Here is a 25,285-nt window from a genome sequence, read left to right on the forward strand (position 1 = left end):
TTGTGTATCAAATACTAATTTTGTATTTTTTTTTTGTAAAATCAAGGCCAACAGAAACTGTTTTTCAAGGAAAAATAAGGAGAAATTATTAAAGAGAGATTGTAAATTCCTAAAACAGCCAAGCACTTTAATGTCCGTGTCAAGTTTCTTTGCTAATAAACTACTCCAGCTATTCTGCTTACTATGTGATTGGATGTAAAATCCAAGACATCTGTTGAGAAAACAATCAGTAATTTTAAGTCCTTACTTTTCAGTATTCAAAGTAAAATCTTGCAAAAGAGTGAGCTTTTCAGATAGCATACAGCATCCACCCTCTGAGGAGAAAGTTCCGGAGGTATGCCAAATTAAACGTAAAAAAAATAAAAATAAAAAATGAGACAATAATGATGAATAGGGATTTCTTTGATCATTCTAGATCTCTAAGTAGTTTGAAATTCCTTAAGTATAACAACAATATCAAATTATTTTTCTAATGTATTTCACATACCCTTTCTGCCTTCTCTGCTGTGGAAGTTAACTGCTGATTTAATAGTTCTTTGCCTGCATCTAATTTAATGCAAAGTTCTTGTGTAGATGTGAGGTTTGCAAGTATAGAGGCTCTCTCCTGATGTATGTTTTGAAGCTCTCCTTCCATTTTCACAAGAGACTTGCGTAAAGTAGAAATCTGAGACTGGTATGCTTCTTCTGTTGCTAAATGCTACAATAAAGCAATATCAGATAATCAAAACTGTACTGCAAAGAAATTATAAAAACGCTTTCAAAATCCTACAAAAACATTTCTACAAAGCTGTGGTGAACCTTAAGAAGGCAGCAGTAGTTTATTCTGGAATAAACTTTAAAGTTATTTATTTAAATAACTCCTGTATATAAAATAACTAGAAAAAAAATATTCTTGCTTCTGTTAGCAAAACCAGCTACCGACATTTTAAATTCTCTTCCTAGGATTCTACTCTTTCTACAGAGCTAATAAGGTTCAAAATTCTGTCACGGGCTCCATTTCAGATTAGACCTTCTTATTTTTACAATAAAATGTATTCTTGCATGCAGAAAATCGGCGAATGCTGAAATACTGTCAGTCATATTTATACTGCTGTCACTCATAAACTCAGGCATAATGAAGAGATGACAGAAGCCACACTAAAAAGTAGTCCACAAACCAGCAGCAGCAGTTCTGACTAGAGACTTTTAGAATTTTATGTATTTTAAATTAACGTAACCAATTTTTTCCTGTTTGAAAAATGCCTGTACTTTGCCCAGTCATACCTGACTCGTATTTCCAGTCACTTTTAACCATTTAATATTCAGTGGGTGGCAGAAAGAGTGTGGAAGGTTGACAAAAGTAAGGGGAGGTGTAAAGCACTGACTTCCTGGAAAGATTTCTTACGACTGAGATGAAAAGAGATGATTGTAGGGGGAGTACATCACATTAATTCTAGCTCTGTCTTGCCTAAAAAAAAGCACAAGGGCACTACTAAGCACATTAAGATTTCTTAATAAAAATTAGTTATTTAAAATACATGCCTTACAAACCTGAACATGATATCCATCTGGAATTCTGACTCCATTTGTTGACACAGTTTTCATGAAGAGGTCTGTTTATTCCTATAATTAATATAAGGCATGTGGGAAGGAGGAAGAAGGATGAAATCTCTACCTGTTTGAGTGCACAAACTAGGACCACCAACCAGTTTTGTTACATTAAAAAAATATCAAAATCTGACACACAGATGTCCTGTGCTCGTTTGCTAATGCTGTGTTCTCTCATCCCTCTTCATGAACAGTTGCAGATCAGTTCCTCTTGAATATGTAATGTGCACAGACAGTCCTCAGTAGCCTATGTGACATTTAGGAAGCAGAGATCATCTGCAGCAAAAACTGCAGCAACCCCAAACCAGAAGATAGTTCATATGTTCAATACTTTATATGTTCATAATGTATTTTCAAAGCCATGCTGTGCACTTCCCCTTATGTTCTTCACAATTTCAAGTAGGAAAAGGATCTTTGGGACACCTAAAGCACTGGAAAGAAGGTTGAAAAGCTGGAAGCAAGAAAAGCAGGGACAGGAATGTAACAGGTGACAAAGCACTAGACACGTTTCAGGTATGCTGTGGAGTTCTGTGGGAGTTTATATCTTCAGCTGATTCCAAATGTGCGAGCTGTTTTGTAACTTTTTTCCTTGAAATACGCTTTTTTTTATTTTTAAAGATTTTTTCCCAAGTGTGACTAATGGAAGTCTAATTATGTTATTAAGTAAATTCAAACTCCATACAATTCATTGCAGCAACTATCTCTAAAATATGAGTTAAATGTGTTATTACGCATAATTTCAAACAGCTGCAAGCTTAAAAATATTGCCAGATCATTTCAAGAGTGAACTACAGAAATAATGATTTCAACTTACTTGCTCTATCTCTGTTTCAAGGTACTTCATTTTCTCTTTCAGCCTGCGGTTCTCAGATTCTGCACTGATTAGTGCCAGTCTAACAGAGCTACAATCTGTTTCTGCTTGACGGCATTTTGCTTCCCAGCTTTCTCCTTGTTCACATGCTTGGTGGTAATTCTCCAAAAGCTCGCAGTTCTCTCTCTCCTAACACATAAAGCTTGTTTTATAACTTCCAGCAAGTTTCACAAACTGAGATATTTGATGGTCTACAGATATTACAGAAAATTCTCTTTCTATAGAGAATTTTGCCATTTACCAAAAAACATTGGGACACTTCTTAGGAAACAGTGTTTTGTTTCAGATGATCGTATTTTGATGCTCAAGAGACATCTGTTAAAAATGGCTAAATTAATATTAAAAATATGAGGCATAGCAATATATTGTAGATTTTATTTATTATTTATTACTGTTAATGCCATACGGTAAAAGACAAAAGAGTCACGAGTTCCTGTATAATTCACTGAACTTTTAGATTTAATAAACACAGAGACACACATATATAAAACAGTGCAATATACTTCATTACTTGTATACTGGAAAATCAGCTAAGAAAATGTGTTCAAACTATTAAAAACATATTAACAAAATCCAAGTAAGTTCTGGCTAGGAAGAAAATTCTTCCATGGAAACACGGTTATGATTTCAATTTTAGTTAAAGGAACAACTTTTACTAACAGGTTTAATCCACATACTCACTTTAGACTTCAGTTCTCCCTTCAGCCTGACTATGTGTGTGTTTGAATCCTGGGCTTTCAGCTGCATGTCATCAAGCTCATCCTGGTAGTTTTCTATTTTTTTATACAGTGCCTGTAAAGAAAGATTATTTTCTTTTATGAAGTTAAAGTATACTATTTGTACCTTAACAAAAAATCCATGTGTATCTAGAGCCTATGGCTTTATTAAGTAACTTTTTAAAGGCTATACAAAATCTAAACAACGTGGATTTCTACAAACAAAATGTTGCATGTATCAAAAATATTTACCTTCTTTGACTTAAAAATAATACTAAATCTTAATACGAAGAAAAAAGTAAATCAGGAAATATTGTGATTAGCTAGAAAAGGACAGATGTTTTATTCAGCAGCTAGGTGGTCAGTAAAATAGCCTACCGCATTTAAGGGGCTCCCCCGTTTTTACATGCCATAACCCCTTAAAATTCCACTTCTGAAAATGCAGAAGACTGAAAAAACTAAAACAAACAAAAAACCTAAGTGTTTATGTTCTAATCAGGAAAAATACAGCCACAAGTATTAGGAGAATGCATACAGAAGTTCTGGCAACTATTGCTTGTGAAACAGAAAAGAATGAAAAAAATCGCAGAAAGGTTTCTGAACAAGGCAGTTCTAGAAGCTCTCCCTTCCTTACAAAGTTACTATGAGAACACTCAGCTGCAAGAAGCAGTATGTGTGAAAAAAAACAAAACAAAACAAAAACAACAAAAACAACCAAACAAAACAAACAAACAAAAAAAAACACTAGGCTATAGAGAAACCCATGTTCCTGTTATGAAAGGGCTGTGAGTTGCTGAGAAAGGTGCTCTGCAATTCTGTGAACTTTTCTAGCAAGCCCAAGTAAAGATAGGAGAATGCTAATTAAAACACTTTGAATTTCACCTATATTAACAGAAAAACCTTGAGGAACTAATGCATATTATAGAGGCAAGACCATTAAAAAGGAGTTAATCGTGATGCTAAGATGTTTGTTTGTTTCTAAGTTCTACAAGCATCCAGGCACATTGCAAAGAAAACCATGAAGCTTTTAACAGTAGCTAGAAGGAACAGGTGGCTTTATTTTGTGCCAGCTGACCGTAACAGTAACGAAATGGATTCTGAGAGAAGGTTCAGAATAGTGATTCATTGGCGTGATCACTTTCATCAATCCGTGCTTCTGTTGACACTCGCTACCTACCTTTGGTGATTAAAGCATTTCTAGAAGAGGAGAAAGTCAGGAGGTAGGAAAGTATGTTCAAAGATTAAGATATTCTAAGCAACTGAACAAGGGAGGAGAAAAAGCAAACATCAGAAAACCTAAATGAAGGCAGAAGCTTTAGCAAAAAGAAGAAAAAGCAGAGCATTACACAGTGATGACCCACTACAGATACTGAGGTTAATTTCTAGCTTCTTGGAAAACACATTGATGCATGAACATTATGTGTGCATGAGATTACACTTTAGTCTAGGTATGTTAACTAATTTCATTATTAACTGTATACAAATATGTAACACATTAGACAATATGAGTTATAATCAAGTATTTCCAAAAGCCCCTTTAAAGAACCATAAGTACAATCTTATTAATAAAGTTGTGAAATTTAATAACTTTAATGTGTTAAAATTATTAGTAAATCAAAGGTTTTGATACAAGCTTTTATGTAAGCTTGTAAGTGCTCTGGGACAGCTGCAGCACAGTATAACAAATATCCACTGTGCCCTTTATAGTACTTTTCCACGGGAGGAGTGGTTATAACTGCCACAATGTTTTACATGAAGACCAGAAAGAAAAGCATTAATTAGTTGTTTCTGGAGATAAACAGCAAAACCATTACACAAGAATAGCTAGTCTTCTTTATACAAGTGACCTAAGCAATAAGTGAAAAAAACTCAGCCTGAAAAACAAGCTTAAAAATTCATTTGCAGCTTTATCTTTCATAAGGGCCCACTCTTTCCAAGCACTACAAGAAAAACACCCAATTTGCCTTTTCAGTCAAGAGTTCTTTATACAAATATACCTGATTTTCTTGCTCAATATTAGAAAGATGCTTTTGTAACCTGTCATTCTCCTGAGCTAATGATTCTCTGTTCTTGTTAGTCTGTGAGAGTTCTTTGTTGGTGTCTTGTAGCTGTTGACGCAAACTGGTGATATCTTTCTCACTGATACAGAGCGCTTCAGCAGATTTTCTATGCAGCAAATAATAAATATTTCAGGTATCACAATACTGCCCAACCTATTAAAAATGATAGCTTTTCCAATGGTTAAGTTTGCAAGTCGTGAAACAAAGCTGTAACATTTTAATATCTAATAGAGTAAAAAAAAATGATGTATACATTAGCACATACTATGATTCATTTTTTGAGTTAACGTTAAACATTAATCAAAATTTAATAATGATCTTGAAATACTATCCTTACTTTGTGGAACGCTCCAGCTCAGCAATCAGAGTCTTGAAATCTGAAATGGTTTTCTCCTTAAAAAGAAATACAAAATCAATATAAACGCCTCACTGCTATAATTTCCTTTTATTCAGTCAGCTGATTAATTTAACTGTTTAATGTAAAATGGATTCTGGTTTACAAAGATTCATCATGTACTGTTTAGACAAAAATCTTCTGCAGAATATAACCATTTTAATTAAAATTTTTAATCCTTTGTGGTTCTAAAGGTAGCATTGGCTCACACGCCCAAACGTAAATGATGTCTTCTATCTATTAGATAAGTCATCACAGTTTTTCTACAGTTAATAAACTACCAGAGTCTGGTAGGTTTTAATTGATAAAATGAGAACTCTGCCACTGTATTTCCATTTAAACAAACAAACAAACAAAAACTAAGACAAATTATATCATTTCACTCCATTATCTTTGGATACAGATATTAAAAGGAGTATAAATAGGCTAAGGAAATGTTTTCCACTGGAAACACAAGAGACATGAGAGACAGACATCTCTTCTCTAAAACAGACACCATTTTACAGTTTACAGTTTTTAAAATGTGTAGCCATTGCTTATGGCAAGATAATTATAGTCTGCCCTGCAATATCCTTTCTTTGATATTTTGTTAAAATCAGTGCAAATTCTTGAGTTAACAATCACAACAGTTATGAAGTACCTTATTTAGTTTATCCTAAATCTATCCATTATCCAGTTATCTATTCAGATAACTTAAGCAGAAGTGAGATGTTTCTGAACTAAACAGCTTCGTTATACAGATTGAAATCATACTATGCAACAAACTGATGCAATTTACTTAGGTAAACCAGTACTTTAAGTTGCAAAGGATATCATTCAGATGCAACATCAATGATGAGAAAAGCAATATTAATTGGCACTGTATCTTTAACATCAATGAGCCCCAAGAAAGAATTCAGGCTAAATTTTATGATAAACAAAATATTTGGTTGACTAATTTACCTTTCTCCACTTTAGGAAAGTAATTAAAGTCTCCTCTCTTGATAGGTATAAATTATGCAAAACACCAAACACTGCTCAAACTCACTGCTATTAACTAACACAAGTTTTATTTTTGCCTTGAAACTTAAGCAGAACTAGATCAGTACTGAGTACTTATTTGTAAATATCAAATAAGATAGGTGTGATGACCCAACAGATCCTTCCTCTATTTCATCTCTTGTGATTCCATAACCCATTCTGACTATTTACATGTTAGAACGTACTTTAATTGTCAGGTTTTCCTCAAAAGTGACAATCTTCTCTCTTTCTTCTTCCACACACTCTTGCAAAGTTTCCTTCTCTTTACCAAGTCGCACAATTGTTTCTTTCAAAGCACAGATCTTCTCTTGCTGTACAAGACTTTGTTTTGAAAAGTGATCTGAACACAATCAGAAAGGTCTCATTTTTATTAATTCAACCCATTCAAGACAAAAATTCTTTTGATACACTTGAGAAGTGAAAGAACATGGCAAAAGCTCCCCTTCAAGAAAATACCAAAGCATGCACATTTTCAGAAACACAAATAATCCCACTGATATTTGTAGAACTGCATTCTTCTTTCAAGGCCCTAAATTGCATGGCTTAAAAAAAGAAAAAAAAAATATCTTTAAACAGCAAATGTTGGGATCATTCAAAGTAGCTTTATTAGGTATTATAACAATAAATGGCTTAAATAGAATTACAATAGATAGGAGCCATGTGTAGGCTGCAACCTGGAGTGACTGACATGAAGTAAGAGAGATGGATATCCTGATATTAGACAGTCTTTGTGAAACAGTCCTTGATTTAAAATAACTTTATGTACATGTGTATAAAGTGACTACTTAAAAAAATCAACATCACTTAAAAATGCAAAGATAATGATGAGGGAAACAATTAATATACTTATTACAAAATCAGGTTTGAGAAGAGATCCATGTTCATTCAGCTAACAAAGTGCTACACATTACCTTTAAGAGGTCAGAGAATCAGTTCTTCTATGAGGTATACACACTGCATTCACAGGGGAGAACTACGAACTAAGAACTTCTTACATTGAATTTTACTTCTCATAAAAAGCGTGCAGGTTGCAAATTACTCATTAAATATCAGCATAGCTGGGCAAATTGAATGCTACTTTTAAAGTACTTCCAGGAGATAAAACAACAGAACTAAAATGATCTGTGGCTCAGTCTTTCAGGGACATTATACCATATATTCACATTCCAGTTTTTCCACGGATCCTTTCCCTATTTTAATACACAGGATGAAAGACACTCAAATTTCCACAATGTATTTGGGATGTATGGCTCTAAAAACTACTAAGACAGTGTTCAAACCTTGCTCTAATGAAAATTCTGGTGGAGCAGCTAATTCTGGAAACCATTTCCAGGCATATGAAGGACAAGAAAATCTTCAGGAGTAGTCAGCATGAATTTATCGAGAGTAAGTCATGCTTGATGAACTTGATAAAGCTTCTACAATGAAATGACTGGCCTGGTAGGTGAGGAGAGAGGTGGATATTGTCTACCTGCACTTCATTAAGGCCATTGACACTGTCCCCCGTAAAATCCTCATGGACGAACTGATGATGTATAGGCTGGATGGGAAGATCATGAGGTGAATTGAAAACTGGCTGAATGGCCAGGCCCAGAGCGTGGTGATCAGTGGCACAAAGTCTAGCTGGAGGCCGGTAACTAGCACTGTACCCCGGAGTCGATACTGGGTCCAGACTTGTTTAACAGCTTCATTAATGACCTGGGTGATGGGGCAGAGTATGCCCTCAGCAAGCATGCAGACAACACAAAACTGGGGGGATCTGTGGATACACCAGAAGGTAATGTTGTCATCCCGTAGGAGCTGGACAGGTTGGAGAAATGGGCTGACAGGAACCTCATGAAGTTCAACAAGGGCAATTGCAAAGTATCTCAGGCTGCATTAGGCAGAGCACTGCCAGCAGGTGGAGAGAAGAGATCCTTCCAGCACAGGTGAAACACAGATGGAGCACTGCATCCAGTTCTTGTCTCCCCAAGACAAGACAGACAGGGATCTATGGGGAAGTCTAATGAAGGGACACAAAGACGAAGGAAGGTCATGGAATGGAACAGACTGAAGAAAAATCATGGAGCAGATCTTCCTGGAAACTATTCTAAGGCACATGGAAAATAAGGAGGTGATTGGTGACAGCCAACATAGCTTAAGTATGGGCAGATTGTGCCTGACAAATCTGGTGGCCTTCTACAAAGGGGTTACAGCATTGGTAGATAAGAGCAACTGATATCGTCTACTTGGGCTTGTGCAAAGCATTTGACACTGTCCCCCATGATATCCTTGTCTCTAAAATGGAAAGACATGGATCTGATGGATGGACCACTCAGTGGATAAGGAATTGGCTGGATGATGGCACTCAAAGAGTTGCTGTCAATGGCTCAATGTCCAGGTGGAGATCAGTAATGAGTGGACCTCAGGGGTCACTGTTAGGACCAGCACTATTTAACATCTTTGTCCGTGACATGAACAGTGGGATCGAGTGCACCCTCAGCAAGTTTGCCAATGACACCAAGCTGTGTGGTGCGGTTGACTCACTGGAGGGAAGGGATGCCATCTGGAGGGACCTGGAGAGGCTCCAAGTAGGCCTGTGCAAACCTCAAGGAGCTCAACGTGGGCAAGTGCAAGGTCCTGCACCTAGGCTGGGACAATCCCAAGCACACATACAGGCTGGGTGGAGAATGAATTAGGATCAGCTCTGAGGAGAAGAACCTGGGGGTGTTGGTCGATGAGAAGCTCAACATGAGCCAGCAATGTGCGCTTGCTGCCCAGAAAGCCAACCATATCTTGGGCTGCATCAAAAGAAGCGTGGCCAGGAGGGTGAGGGAGGTGATTTTCAAACACACAGGCAGCAGGCTCTTCTCAGTGGTACCCAGTGGGCACAAACCGGCACACAAGAGGCTCCCTCTGAGCACCAGGCAGCACTTTTGTGCTATGCAGGTAACTGAGCACTGGCACAGATTGCCCGGAGAGGTGGTGAAGTCTCTCTCCTTGGAGATCATCAAAAGCTTCCTGGACATGGTCCTGTGCAATGTGCTCCAGGTAGCCCTGCTTGAGCAGGGAGTTGGACCGGATGACCCCCAGAGGACCCTTCCAACCCTCAACCATTCTGAGATTCTAAGCAAAGTTTTTTTTTAAACACCATTTCACAGAGAATGAATGGAGGCCCAAAGATGAACGCACAATGCTACCTGAGTATTTTGAATGCCTGAATTATGACCTGAATTTTCAGTATAGAGTGCTACATGTTCAATAAAAACAATCATGGATTCCTTCCATGGCTGTGAAATCATTACCTGATATCTCAAATCGGGTACTCTGAGAATAGGTTGTATGTATAGTTAGTGAGCAATTCTGAGAAGTTTGATTGTGCATCACCCCAGAATTCTAAGGTACAGACAGCAATAGTACAAACTACAGCATAACAATATTTAACAGTTTTAATAGCATGTGCTTCTTTCTGCAATTACCTGCATTATTTCCTGTATTTTCATCTAAGGAGAAGATCTGATAGACAAGCTTGCTTCACTACACAACACTGATTTACTCCCTACAAAACTCTGCAAAAGTTGCAGCAAGGCTCCGAGAGCAAAACACCATATGATAGTGTAATTAAAGACAATACCATAACTTAAAAAACCACCAGGGTTTATTGATTAAGCAGTACAGACAACCTTATGTATGGCACTCCCAACCTTTTAGTCATAGTCTCTGTACCATGTTACCAAATCTGTGTGAAAAGTGAAAAGCAGGATTTGGATTCCTATCATGTGTCACATGACATAGAAGACAAACCAGCAGGGTATATATTGCCATTTTCTCTGTGGAAGAGCACTGGGAAGAGATGCTTTGCCAAGTGTATTATTTTGCTGACCAGCAAAGGTAACACGAGGTTTGCGAATTCTGAGCTCCATTCCAGACTCCAAAAGGCAAAAAGGTTCTCTAGTGGGCACACACATACTTTCTTTCCATCCTCTCCAATTCTACCTTTCCAAGAAGAAGATACTATTAGCTGCTACTCCTTTCTCTTCACTTTGGTCAGCCCTAAGTCTTAAGGTTTTTCATCCTAAACTCCTTCTTTACCAAACCTAAGCTCCTAAATCCACATTTTCTGACTCAATCTCCTTTTACTTCCAATCTTTCTCCTGCTTTCAGATTTATTTGTATGTCCTAAATCTTCTTTATGTATGGCTGCTCACTGGTTCTATTTCCTGTGCGAGTCCAATAGCTGCAAGTCCTACCTATCATCTCTGAACCAGTCATACAATTTTAAGGTTCCTCCTAGTCTCTTTAACCACTTAGATACTAGGTCTGTTCACTTACGTCTCCAATCCTTCTTTATTAACTCCCTTTATTATTTTTCAGTCTGACTTCTTGCATAGCTCCAGCTTTCCCTGGTGCCACATCCACACTCTGTTTCTCCACTCCCTTGCTCCCAGTCTGTTTCCTACTTAAAAGTCTCCTCTGACAACCCATCTTCCTTGTTGTAAATTATTGTCCAGCATAATATCCCAACTTTTCAATTTGTCTCTCAGCTCTTTATTACCTTTACTTTTCCCTGTTTCACAAGGAATATGCTGTCTTATCCAAACTGTAGTCTCAGTATACATTCCTTATTGATTCTGCAGTTAAAAGTCTGTCAGCTCAGTACCTTCTCTCTCCACGCCTACACTGTAGTTTCTTTCCTTCTAGTCAGCATCTTCCTCTGTTATCCCTGTGGTGACAGGATAATCAAGAGCACAAGAAAGGCAGTCTCCATTAATTTCAGGCTTCTTTGCCTGGACTTGCCTCACAGTAATGAAAACATCTCTTTGAATCCAGGCTGCAACACGCTGATGCCAGATTCTGAAAAGTCTCTATTCAGCTTTCAAAAACTTCCATTTTTCTGAGGCTTAAAATATGCTTAATTCAGACATTTTCTGGGAATGATCTAAAGCATGCAACGACACACAGACTGACACTGCTATCAAACATTAAGTCCGTACTTCACTATACCGGGGTCTAGGACTTTTTGAACAAAATATGTAGATTACAGCATGGACAAAATATCTTTTCTAGCCTTCTCAGGAGTGGCTTAAACACCTTAGCCAAAGCATTCAAAAATTTAGGTTCACTTTGCTTATTCAAGTGAAATGCTTAAACCCAAATAACTGGAGTTTAAAAGTTTCAAGTAATGGAAATATAGATATTTTACCGAATAAAGGAATTTTTGATATTTGTTATTTTTTAGATATTTTATGGAATAAAGAAATATTTAATGGAAATAAACACATTTTAATAGTATAAGACAACACTAACATTAGATATCATTAGCTGTAGCTTAGTTTTATTTTCTTTTCGCAAATTCACTACTGCAATTAACAATACATCCTTTCAATTGCATCTGTAGGAAATAATAAAAGACTTATAACACGATACAGTTGTATTTCTGGAAATGATAACATATTCATTGGCACACTAGGAATAATTAATGTATCCACCTCTTTACTCCCATAATATGAAAAAGGTGCAACATAGAATATAGGATATACTCTATAAAGGATGTTTTCCTGATTATGTCATCTTCCACTGATGCTGAGAGGTGCAACCACCACCTTAGTGGTTCACAAATTTAACGGATAGGCTCAGACACTGCACATTGGCATCAACATACCTCGTTCAGAAAACGGTACATGCAGCAGCCAAAACTTAGTTGCAAGAGCTTTATTTGTATCATTTTAAAATGCAAAAACCTTCCAACGATGCAAGAAAAAAGATGTTTTGCACAAAAAATTAAAACTATCGGAAGTATATTTATTTGCATTCACCACTCTTCTTGCAACCCATAAGAAACAAAAGAAAAAGTAGCAATATAACAGTTATCCTGCAGAATTTTATTAGAAAATATCTATCTACCACTCACCAATTTTCTCACCCAGAAGTCTAATTTTCTCTTCTGAAAGTTGCATTTCATATTTTTTCTTAATAAGGCTTCTCTGAGTCTCTGAAAGACTCTGTTCTGTCTCTTCATTCAATAAGCTGGAAAAGCAGAAGCATTAAACAGTAGAATTCAGATATTTATATATATTTTTCTCCTTTCTGAAATGCTACTAAACTTGCCAAAGTTAAGAAAAAGCAAGATTCTTCTGTATATTTTAGACTATTCAGGATATTTTATAAATGTTAACCTTAATCTCTGGACATTAGAGTCTGAATACCCTATAAAAAAAAAAATCACAGGAAAGTAAGAACTTTTTACAACAGGGGGAACTAAAAATTTGTCAAAATTATTAAAATAAAAATCTTTACTTAGGATACAAATCGGAATGCTTGACCTATTTTAAGTTACACCCAAGTCATGTGTTCAAATCACATAATATTAATGTTCATTAATGTTCATAAGTGAAGAAACTGAAGAGAACTGTTAACGTGGTTTTGGGGAAGAAGAAAAAAACATTTTAGTAGTGGCAACTAATCTTCAAGAACTCAGTTTTTACAATATTCATAAATCTGACATCTTATAAAGCAGCAGTAACTCAGGACAAGATTTGTCAAAGGAGTTCACGTTATTTTAGAAACCACAGTATCCTTAGAAAGGTGTAGTGGGCCAGCACGATATAGCACGCTAACACCCATCGTTCCCAACAATCAAAATCCAACAACAACAAAAAAAAAAACCCTACAACAGCTATGCATCAACTATACCAGTCACTTGTAAGGACACATGGGTTTAGGAAACTATTTGTCCAACTAAATTACATTTTATGAAATACAAAAGAAAGAACCATAGTATCTTCTCCTGCAGTCTGTTCACTCTGTAGCCTAGTTCAGTCTGTGATCTAGTCCTTCTTACCTCTCTGCAGAAACTTCACACGTGCTTGATCTTCCCCTCCAGTCACTAAATTATCCTTTTTATCGTGTACTCACTGCCCTATGCTTTCTTCCCTAACAGCTTCACTTGAGTCTATCTAGTGCCAGTGTATGTTTCTGAGCACGGTTAGGAACTCCAGTTGAGCAGCAGGCCAAAAACTCAACGCAAGGCTTCAGTTTTATTTCTGCTCTTGAAAAGAATGCAAGACTAAGAAAAGGGTGCTTGAAACTGAGCATGTGACACCCATAAGCTTGAAAGTGTTTGCCTCTGTAAAAACAACAACTAGAAATGAAAATGATTTATTAATATGCAATCCATCAAAAAAAAAAAATCACACTGCAGCTTCTAACAGAAAGCTCCTAATCTAAGTCAGAGTGAAGTTTGCTTTTTTACTGAAGATGGTTTTCAGCATATCGTAATACCATCAGGCCAACATTTTACATATAAATAAGCAGTGAGGAAAACTATTTCATTGCAAAAAGAAGAAAAGGCTCACAAGAACAACTGTCATAGATTCTTTTCCCTTTGAGCTAAGTAACAGGAAAACCAACAGACATAGGCCAACATTACTTATCAAACTAATGCAATTATATACTTTTGCTTACCTAAGTGAAACATATTCAGCTTTCTGGTGGCTCAGCTCATTTTCAGATTCCAGGGCTCTTCTTGCCAGTATTTTCATCTCGGTTTCCAGAGAATTTATGTTCTCTTTCATTAGTGCTATTTTGGACATCTGTTCTAACCGTTCACTATCTAACTATAAATATAATTAAGCGTGAATTAAACATGAAAAACCAAAAAAAAATCTGATTCACATATATTTCATTTTTTTTTCTCTTATTTATTCAAATTCAAATCTGTATTTAACACAAATCTTTTACCAAAAGAGAAATCTCCAAGTACATTGTTTACTCAGGGCTTCCCAGCTTACTAAAGATAGTTGACAAAGAGCTGAAATGTGATTCTTGCTACCTTTGATGTACAATTTCCCGTCTTTCAGATCCCTAGGAACATTTTGATTTATTAATGTAAATTTGGGGTTGGTAATTATGTCCTAGGGCAAAAATGTTTGGCACTGATCAACATTAAACTTTTCAGTGCAAAATTAGGTAACAGAAGACACTATTATAGTTGTATGGAGGCAGAAATCACTGCTGAAGATACAACAACACCACTGCTGCGTTTAGGCCTCTATTAAGTCATATAGCTATGCTGATAACTGGATAGAGAAGTCACGGCAAAACACTTCCATTAAGCACCATATGTCCAAGCGATTACCATGAGGCATTTAAGCATGTACCTAGAACACAGAAAGAACTGTTCCAGAAACTCTTGCTTAGACTCTAGCAAAGCTAGTTTAGAATTTCCAGTTTAAAGCAAGCTGTGCCTGATTATTAAAACGTAATATTATATATTCTCTCAATATTCAAAGAACTGTCCTTTCAAAATTATTTGAAACAGCTCTTTTAAGGTAAAAAATTCTCACTTCATCCCTCTCCTTATTTACTGATTCTTTTAGTGCTAATTTCTGCATTACTATAATCAAAGATCAGGCCACTGAAGAGCAAGTCAGTAAGCTCGTGGTGTACAGTACCTTTCTCAATATTAGTGCCATAAATTTCATATTGAAGTATCATCCTCAAAGGACATCGAATAAACTGAAGAAATAAAACAATGTACCTAAAACAAGACTGTTCCTGATATCACTACACACCATGTGTCAAGTGTGTGATTAAAGCTAATTTACCACTCAGAGTACTCAGTGGATTCATTACAGATGCATTCAGTTTAATAAGGTAATCCCTAGAACTATATTTACAAGCTTGATAGAATTTAAAATGTTGAAGGGGAAAAATGAAAATGAACTATAATTTATAACCACAAGATCTAAGAGAAAGAGGCACTACAGAAATCAATGCTTACCTATTTAAAATCAAGTTCTACACTCAAGAATTCTATTCATTTTATTAATGCTTTCATTTTCTATTTTAGGACCATATATTAGCAAACAACTGAACATAAGTAATTTACACCATATTAACGTATATAGGAGAGAACAGTATAATTTCATTTCCTTTTGGAGCACTGGGGTTTAGTAAGACACCATCATAAGACAATTGAGGTTGGAATGGACTCCAGGGGTCTCTAGACTAAAGTCCTGCTCAAAGTAGTTCTGAGGTCAGGTTTGTCCAGTCAAGTCTTGAAAATCTCCAAGGCTAAAGACAGTTTCACTGCTTGACTGTCCTCACTGGGGAAAAAAAGTGTTTCCTTGTATTTAGCCTGGACCTTTCTCATTTCAACTTACGGCTACTGTTGCACATCCTTCCACCACGCACTGCTATGAAAAGTCTCTGTCTGACTTCTTGCTGAGTACTGGCAGCTAGCTCGTAGGTCCCCCTGAAGCCACTTCTGCTCCAGGCTAAGCAAGCCCAGCTGCCCCCAGCCTCCGCTCACAGGGCAAGTGCTCCAGCCCTGACTATCTTTGGAGCCCTTTGTTGAACTTGCCCCAGTTTGGCCGTGTCTTTCTTGTACTGGTGGGCAAAACTGTATTCCAGATGTGGTCTAACGAGCACTCAGTAAAGGAGGACAATCACATTCCTTAAGCTACTGGCTGTGTCCTGTTCACACAGCCTTCTATGCTCCTGGCCTTCTTTGCTGTCATGGTACACTGCTGGCTCATGTACATCTCACTGTGCACCAGGACTTTCAGGGTCTTTTCAGCAGAGCCGCTCCCAAACCCATCAGTCCCCAGCTCACATTGGTGCCAGGGACTCTTGATCACAAATTCAGGGCTCGGCATTTATCTTTTTTTCTTAAGTATTTTTTTCCGTAAGGTTCTTGTGGGCCATTCTTCCCAGACATTGGTCCCTGTGGACAACAGCCCTATTCTTGAGCATATCAACTGTTCTCTCCAATCTGGGGAAATCTGCAAGCTTTATGAGCACATGTTCAGTTGCTTCCTTATGAGATGAAAAGCTTAAGCAGGACAGACCTCAGAACAGACCCAAGTGGTGATCCACGTTACCAGCCCCCATGCTGAGTGAGACATTAACTACCACCTGCTGAGCCTGACCAACCCATCAAATTTTTCCCCACCTAGCTGCCCACCCATCCAGACCACTGCTTCCTAACCTGGATACAAAAACACTGATTAACAGTGTCAAAAGCCTTGCTACAGTCTAGGCAAACAACATCCACTGCTCTCCTCCTGTTACTTCCTCACAGAAGGCAGTCAGGTCAATCCTGAAGGATTAACCCTAAATGTCACCTGTATTATATTTACAATTCTATAAATAATTACTTGCCCTTACATTTTGAATAGTGGTTTCTAGCTCTTCAATTCTCTGCTGCAAATGAGCCTTTTCATTAAATGCAGTCTCTTGGGAAATCTGTGTCAAATAACAATGAAATCACATATAGAACGTCAGAGCTCACCACAGACATGTAATGCAATTAACTTTCAGTATTAGAATAGAAATCTTTAGCAACTTCAATTACAATACTAAGTAATTTTTGCATCAAAATAAGCTTGAGTGAAAAAAATCAAACCTTTAACTGCTCCCTGAGACTGTCACGCTCTGTAGTCATCCTTTGGAAATCTGACAGTGCTGTATCCCTTTCTGTCTCCACATGCCTTAACATAGCTTGAGCTGTCACAGTACTTTTAGGAGTCCTGGGGCATTTGATAAATTCCTGACGAAGCCAGGAAATCTCTTCCTGTGCCTGTTTTTAAAAAAAGCAGTATAGCTGAAACATGGAATAAATAATGTAGCATATTACCGTGTACAGAAACCACAAGTAGGACTTGTTAAAGAATTTCAGTTAGAATTGCTCAACAGAAGAAATAGCTTTTCCTTCTAAAAAGCTTGCAAAAAGCAATTATCAGTGACAAAAATATTCATTATCTTTTTAGTAGGCCAAAATAACAATGCATTACATCAGCACATCATGGCAGCAAATGGAATTTTAGCAGCAAAATAGAGAATAAGGATCCTAACCAATAACACTCATGAGACTTTTCAGCAATATTTTCAAATCAAATTATTTCAGTGTTTGGTAAAAATATTTTTGTTTCTTACTTCAAAACTGTAAAATCTTCTGGTGTGGGAAAAAAAAATATGACTACAGTCAATATAATAAGGCAAACATGGCTGGTAATGCAGAGCAATCCCAAAACTATGCAATATCACAGATGAAGCAATGAATTATGCATATATGCTTTGATTCAGGAAAGCATTCTTAACTCAGGACAGCACTTACAAGCTTGCATTTAACTGTCAAATTCAGACTTTTCATAACTTTTTATATTTCTTGAAAGAAGTATCGTGAAAAACACTTGAAATCTTTCTTGCACATCACCTTAAGTTACTTTAACTAACCAGAAAAACATAAACAAAATTACCCTTTCATAAAGCTTGGCAATTTTGTCTCTCTCAGCTGTTAAAACTTTCAAGTTACCCTGAATTTCTGCCACGTGGCGTTCATGCTTTTTCAGCGTTGATTTAAGTCCTTCACGCTCTCTCAATATTTTCAAAACTTCCAGATCAGAACTCAGTTCCTTAAAGGATAATGTGATATAAAGTTAAAGTAGAGAAACAAATTTTGATATCCTTTTTTGTATCTGGTTTGCAAATTTACGTAAAAGGTATAATCAGCTTTCAACCTAGTAAACTAGATAGTCAAGACTGTTCATACACATTTCTTAATATTATAAACTCTTCTTTTGAACAGCAAATATTTATTACAAATAGTACTAACAATCAGGCTAAGAAATTATTAAAAGGTAACCAATTATAAGTAACCAGTTAAAGCCATACACATATATTCTGTGTGAAGCACCACTTAATTTCACGTTTTTTGCCTGTCCAATCAGTATGCATTGATTTATAAACAATAAGTTTTTCTTCCTGGTAATTATAGCTCTGGTAAATTGTCATCAGATAAAACAATATTGAAAAAAAAACTATATCGTTCTTTCTGTTCCAAAGTGTTTTCCAAGCTCACCTGGATGGCCGATTTTTTTTTTGACATGCTGCCACAGTTAGAGCTCCGCTTATGACTTGAAAACACGTTTCTAAATACCTTCCGCAAATTCTCAGGTTCACTTTTATAGTAGTCTCTGTCCTCTTCTAATGCCTTAATAAATATATCAAGCCTGGAAGGTGGCTTCCCTTGCTTTATTTCACCTTCTGTTTGTAAAATAACCTGTATTTAAAGAAGTAAAATAATTCATTCACTGAAACAGAACTTTTGTAATGAATGATACTTCAGTATAAAATGGATAAACATACTCTTCAAAATTAAGATACCTAGTTAAATATCCAAATATTTATAATATAAATATAATAAACATTTAAAAATAATATTTCAAAGTAACTTCTGAATGACAATATTTTCTCTTTTATGTTAAATTGCAGAGTATGCTCGAATGTCCTTCTAAAGCTGATCTAACAGGACAGAAAAGGCCATAAAAGCTAAGTGTTAATTGACTTGGCATATATCAGTTCATAACTAAGGAGGACAATTAAGTAGATTTGTATTGGAATATCTAATTAATTTTTTAGTATGAAAAAAATAGGTCACTATGTTTACATAAGATCCATGAAAAATGAACTTTTGAAATGGAAATAACATCATGTGTAACTAATTCTAGCTGAAATCCAGAAAGTAATGCGGGGGCCTAAAGCAGATTTTGAAGATGAACTGTGGTTCCAGAGTTCAAAACTGCACAACTAATCCTTCTCTGTTACAATCCATCTGTTAAACTCATGAAAGTTTAAGCAGCTAGGGAATATTAAGCTCCACAAATTTCTTTCTCCCCACCCCCCCGCACCCCCCGCTTTTTTTGTAAGACACATTCAGAAATAGACTTTAAATCCCTAAAAAGTTATAGAAGTCCCCTAAATCTCCCAGTGAATCTAGCTCTTAAATTCCAAGAAGGAATCCTCTCTGGCTGAAGGATCAAAATCTTTCAGGGGTAATTGAGCAGTAAGCTCTACATGCCCAGTGTTGTGTTTTTTGTTTTGTTTGTTTTTCAGAGGCGATTCTTTGCAGAATTGTGGCATAAGGTCCAATATAATATACATGAAAATAAAAAACATTCTTCCCTCACCCCCCCCCCCCCCCCCCCCAGAATTTTGAGACAAATCTTAAAATTATGGAAAGAAATTAAAATTATGACTAAAAAAAATCCTTATCAATTTATGTTTCAGGAATCCACTTAATATATTCAAATGTTAATTTGATAAGTAACATTTATCACTGGCAAATATTTCTACAACATTGTAGATCTTTCTAAATATTCCAACAGTAACATGACATCTTAAACAAGATAGAATAATAAGATAAAAAAGTTAAATATAAATGTTGCTTCTTTCTGTTTCATAAATGATTTACAAGATATTCAAAACAGATAAACATATTTTCATAAAAAAGTCAATAAGGTTCTCAAAAGCAAAATCCTTACAGCTAGTTGCAAACCAGAAACAGATTCCCATCCATTCAGCAACAGAATGACAAATGAGAATAGACATGTTTATCCATTCTATAACTCACCTGTTATCAGTGAAAACTAAGCAAGTGAAATTAACTAGTTGAAATAATAATTTAATATGGAAGTTGCCTGATTTCATAGCAACATACGTATTAAGAATGCATATTTAACTCACAGATTTTAGCATGTGACAGCTTCTTTATCTTGTTCTGCTGGCGTTGGATTTGAATCTATCATAAAAAATTGAGAGAAAAAGATGCATTCATTTTTTATATTCGTTAGGGCAGATCCAGCATTTTATCTGAAGTATTCTTTCGTACATGCTACTATTATGTACATGCCATTTATCTCAACTAGAATTTTGCATATGCTGTTTAGTTATCGTAGGCTGAAAACACTATTTACCAACAATAAATTTAATCTAGAAGGGAATCAGTTCAAAGTTTTATCTTCAGATGCAGTCCAGGATTCAGAAAACCAGTAGCAGCTGAATTACTCTCGGGTGAGGAAATGAAAAAGGAAGCATGCGATACTTGTTCCAAGAACTGTTTTGCCAAGAGACTTTTGAATTTAGGGACAGTCTGACTATACCTATGGACTAAAGAAATATGCGTGTAGTTACACTAATGGCCAACAACTATCCTTTCTCCCATCTGAATACTACATTAAATCACGTAATTGCATGTGCATAAAATGAAATTTGCCATTATCACGTGAAATCAAAAGCAATCTGCACTGAAATTACAGTATTTTCAACTGCAAATGTGACTTTAATCCTTGAACCATTATACACTTGAAAAAGATCCCAGTGGCCAGAAGCTACTTTTCCTTCATTCTAGCAAATATACTTGAAAGCAGAGATGAAAGCTAAAAATTCAGCCGAAAAGGTCAAGCAAATATTTTCCCATATTAGGAAATAATATTAAAATAATCACTGTACAATATTAATTCTAATAAGCAGATACCTTTGCTTCCTCAAGCTCCTTATCAGTGGTATTCAGTAAGAAATGTTTTCCTTTTTGCAGCTGCTCAGACAGGTTGGCAATTACAGCAAGTTCTTTACGCAGATGATCATTTTTACAGGACAGCCTACCCACTTGACTTTCAACCACTTCCTCCTTCTCAAGCAGTTGTATGACATGTTGCCTTAGCTCATGGTTTATCTTCTTCAGATCTTCAGTCTATGAGGACAAGGAAGAATAAAATATTTTACTTCATCTTCAAGGATCCGCAGGAACTACTTCACAGTAAAAGACCTGGTCTCAAGTTTCCAACAGCCTTACTCACTATGGCTCTGTCAGATCTCAGGAGAGCCCTTCAATCACCTTTGAGATAGGGCCATACATACTAAAGGCCGGCAGAAATTCATCAGATCAATTATTAATATTAATTCATCAATTAATCAATATGGGATTAATAATCTCCCTGAAACAATGTTGTCTTAAAATATATATATTATATACATATGGCCTTTTTCTAAGAAATGAGAGTTGCTAACTGTTTTGGCAAGTATCAACTTACTTTTAACACCTCAGTTTAAAGGAGCATCAGTTCCTCATACAGCTTTCCAATGTTTTGAGTCCTCAGATTTCTACAATCCCAGTCTAACCAAGAAATGAATACGCTGTGATGCAGAAAGTCCCTTGTTTAATCAGACTGATCATGTAATGCATGGAAAAAGTCAGTATCTCAGTACTGAATTCTGTGACGTTCACTTGACGTTCACCTGATTCTAATAATCCAAGGGTTTTCTTCTTTTTACTAGCAGTACAAAAAAATGCATTCTGAATTATCTGGAAAGACACAAAAGATGCTTTGCAAAAAAAGCTTGCTGGCTGGACTCTGTCACATGACATTCTGCAGCTTCTAATTTTACCACTTCTGCTCAATGGGTATGCAAATACATTAACAGTCAGTGAACAAAATATGAATTGATTTTCATTATAATTTTATTTTTTATGTTTTCATTAAACCTGATCCAGCTAATGCTACTGAATTAATAACTAAGCGCAGTCACAAACTTAGAAACGCAATAATTACTGAGTGTTTGAGTGAAAAAGCAGTTTTAAAAAGAAAAACATAGAAAGCATGCACAAAGAGCAGTAGAGGCAGCATCTTCATCTGTGGTTTGGGATTCCTGCCCTTTTACTGAGTTACATAGGTTGGGGAGAATACAGCTCTGCTGTTACTGAAGGAAGTTCACAATGGTGCCCGCTTTTGACAGTGAGAACAGAACTGGTAACGAAGGGCATGGAAGCTAAATCCTACTCTGGGTCAGATCATCCATCACACAAACACTTACAATGACAAGCCACGAGTAACCAACGATACCAAAAGCATTTGCATTGCTCCATACAACCAATTTATACCTTTCTCCCCCCTTCTCCTACTCTCGGAAAACCAAGAAAGTTCTGGCACACATTCAGAGCTGCCATATTTAGACTACAAAATTAAGGATTCTTCACGGAAAATACTTTTTTAGCAATCTCCTTTATGAAGCAGGAATTGTAATTGAGTGCCTTAACTAATTGCAGTTGTGTACATGATGCTATATGATGAAAGCAGTGTCTAAGCAGACAAAAATACCAATCCCTTAAGGCTTTATGGACCCAAAACCCAATACCACTCTACCAACAAAACTTCATAGCCAACAAAACCCCTGAAGTACAAACAACCTTTGCCCCTAGCATGTCTTTGCACTCTGCTCTAGCTTATGACAGCCTGTTCCAGCAACATAAACCCGGGAGGAGAACAGTACCACTTCTTTACTCCCCATCCACAAAAGGATGGAGAATAGCATTACTATTATTATTTGCTATAACAAAACAGAGGAAATATATGTTAGTAAGAAACGTGGATATAACGTGCAAATTATCTCCACTTACCAGCATCTTCTAAAATACCAAGCATGGGCAGAAACACTTGTAAACGCTCAAACTCCATTCAATTCAGCCAAACACAAGGACATGCAGCTAGTTATCATCAACTCATAGTACTGCAGCCTGTGATTCCTCAGAAATCCATAAACACTTTGGAATAAAAGAAAGGAGAGGAAGATAAGAGTGCTCTCTGGCAACTTTCTAAGAATAAGTATGATAAAGGTTGCTGGAGGGAGCAGGTCCCTAAGCGAAAGAAGGAAGAGCCAGCGAGGTGGGGAGAGTGGCAAGCACACCGATGCCTCACAGTGTTGTTCAGTACCTGCCAGTCTGCTGTGACTGTGATACTGAAAGAAGCCCACAGATCCAGCAATAGAATACAAACATGCAACCGTTCACCAGCAGGAAGTTCTTCAGCACCACCACCATGACCACAGCAGCTTCTGTCCATACTTACATTCAAGAGTTTCTAGGAAATTTAGGGCAGCTGGTTCACCGTGTTATTTCACTACCACATACAACCTAATCTGAGTCAAATCTCGGTCACCATCAGGCTGAACAGTAGCCTCAAAGTGTTTTTAAGCAGCCACCTAAGTGGCGGCTTTGTTTAGGACTACGATTCAGCTGACAATTCTGGATATCTACAAAGAGATTTCTAAATGCAATTCACATGATCCATTTTGGACATACATCCTAAAATTAATCATGCTCTAGGAGTACCTGTTTCTTTCCTCGGACAATGAAGACAGCCTGGACATCTCTATTATAGCCATCATCATTTGACACATCAAATTAGATGAGATGGATCCTATCCTAATATTCTGTTCTCTCTGACCGAGATACACAACTGTCTCCAATTATATGCATCACCCAAGTCTTTCCAGGAAGGGAAGAGAGCAGATCAGTCATTTACAAGCTGTTAGTGCCTCAGTATCTCACTGTGCTAAGGATTCAAATTTCTAGATAGAATATGTAGCATTTGCTCCCTCACAATACTACTTTTACTCAATCTGTGGAAAAGAACTTTTTGAAAAATCTGATAACATTTATATTTCCTGAAATAACAATTATTTATGCTTGCCATAAAGTGGTGTAACTGAACTACCACTATTTCACCACCATCCTCTGAACTGCGATAAGGCAACCCCCTTGCAATGGGAATGAAACTCACATTAAGACCACTCTAAGCTTCATGCAGCACTAAATGACTCCTGTAGCGAGCCTTTTAGCATGACCAGTTAGTACAGTTTTGACTGATTAAGTCCCTAAAACTGTTTTTGAGTTCCCAGTTTTGCTGGGCTTAATCATTTAAGGTGCTCTTTGGCTCCTTGTTCTCCACAGTGCACACAACAACCGTACCTAAAATGCAGCCTCCTCAATGTAAGTAAGAAATTAATCAAAAGGTGGTTTTGATTTTGCAATTGGCATTCTCCTGTATCACATGCAGCACAAATGTCTACAGTACTGAAGCATAGTATTTTGCAGTATTCGTGTCTAAATATTTTATGCAGAAAAAAATAATACTAAAACAGAACATTTAAAATCACTTTATGGAGTGTTTTGTCTTTTTTCTTACAGCAGCATTCTAATTCAGAAAATTTCTCAGTGTCAGAAACTAGCTCTCCAACACCAAAATCCTCTCCTTTCTTACCTTTGGGAGGAATAGAAACCAGTGTAATTACTTCAAGTGTTTTGATATCATTTTTGTACTTGGTGCTAAATGTAGTTTGATCTGCTCTTACAGACACTTATGTTCAGGCAACTACAAGGTGAAACTGTTCATCAAAGTCAGTGACAAAACTTGTGGGATCCAACCACAGACAAGCAAAAAAAAAAAACACCACCAAACCTGAACTATTCACACCCAGTTATTTAATTGAGAATCACTTGCAGCGGAGACAGAGTATGCAGAACATATTCAGGTCCCTTTTCATATTATGAAGGTCCCCCTTCATAAATCCATGCTGCCTATTCCCAGTCACCTTCTTTCCTTAATACTTCAAAATGCTTTCCAAGATTATTTGCTCCATACCTTCCCAACAGTAGAGAAGGACTGACCAGCCTGTAGTTCCCCAGATCCTCCTTTCCTTCCTTCTTGAAAGCATGAGTGACATTTGCTTTCCCACAGTTCTCTGAAAACATTCCTGGTTGCCTAGCCTTTCAAAGATAATCCAGAACAGCTTCACATCATCCAGCTCCTTGAAGCACTCATAGAACCATAGAATCATTAAGGTTGGAAAAGACCTCCAAGACCATCTGGTCCAACCATCCCCCTGCCACCAACGTCACCCACTAAACCATGTCCCTAAGCACCACATCCAACCTTTCCTTGAACACCCCCAGGGACAGTGACTCCACCACCACCCTGGGCAACCCGTCCGAACGCCTGACTGCTCTTTCTGAGAAGAAATGTCTCCTCATTTCCAGCCT

The 25,285-nt window shown here is 36.8% G+C and overlaps 1 protein-coding gene across 11 annotated transcripts in view; it reads right to left on the reverse strand.

The window, feature by feature from the left end:
* Positions 1-25,285, reverse strand: part of TSGA10 (testis specific 10) — a 39,227-nt gene that overhangs the window by 11,505 nt on the left and 2,437 nt on the right. For 2 of the 11 annotated variants that reach the window (XM_080575532.1, XM_080575537.1), the window contains 16 exons: positions 22,865-23,008; positions 21,501-21,772; positions 20,945-21,160; positions 20,155-20,209; positions 18,491-18,691; positions 17,889-18,044; positions 17,036-17,209; positions 16,798-16,875; positions 14,092-14,243; positions 12,539-12,654; positions 6,834-6,988; positions 5,572-5,627; positions 5,172-5,340; positions 3,140-3,250; positions 2,402-2,587; positions 488-697 (listed from right to left, as the gene is read on the reverse strand). In XM_080575532.1, coding sequence (XP_080431658.1) covers positions 488-697; positions 2,402-2,587; positions 3,140-3,250; positions 5,172-5,340; positions 5,572-5,627; positions 6,834-6,988; positions 12,539-12,654; positions 14,092-14,243; positions 16,798-16,875; positions 17,036-17,209; positions 17,889-18,044; positions 18,491-18,691; positions 20,155-20,166 — 1,776 coding nt within the window. In that variant the 5' untranslated portion in view covers positions 20,167-20,209; positions 20,945-21,160; positions 21,501-21,772; positions 22,865-23,008. Of the gene's footprint in view, positions 1-487; positions 698-2,401; positions 2,588-3,139; positions 3,251-5,171; positions 5,341-5,571; positions 5,628-6,833; positions 6,989-12,538; positions 12,655-14,091; positions 14,244-16,797; positions 16,876-17,035; positions 17,210-17,888; positions 18,045-18,490; positions 18,692-20,154; positions 20,210-20,944; positions 21,161-21,500; positions 21,773-22,864; positions 24,869-25,285 lie in introns of those variants that run through there. The other 9 variants (XM_080575535.1, XM_080575536.1, XM_080575534.1 and 6 more) reach the window with 8 other exon arrangements.

The sequence above is a fragment of the Anser brachyrhynchus genome (assembly GCF_964034855.1).
Source record: "Anser brachyrhynchus genome assembly, chromosome: 1".
Lineage (NCBI taxonomy): Eukaryota > Metazoa > Chordata > Aves > Anseriformes > Anatidae > Anser > Anser brachyrhynchus.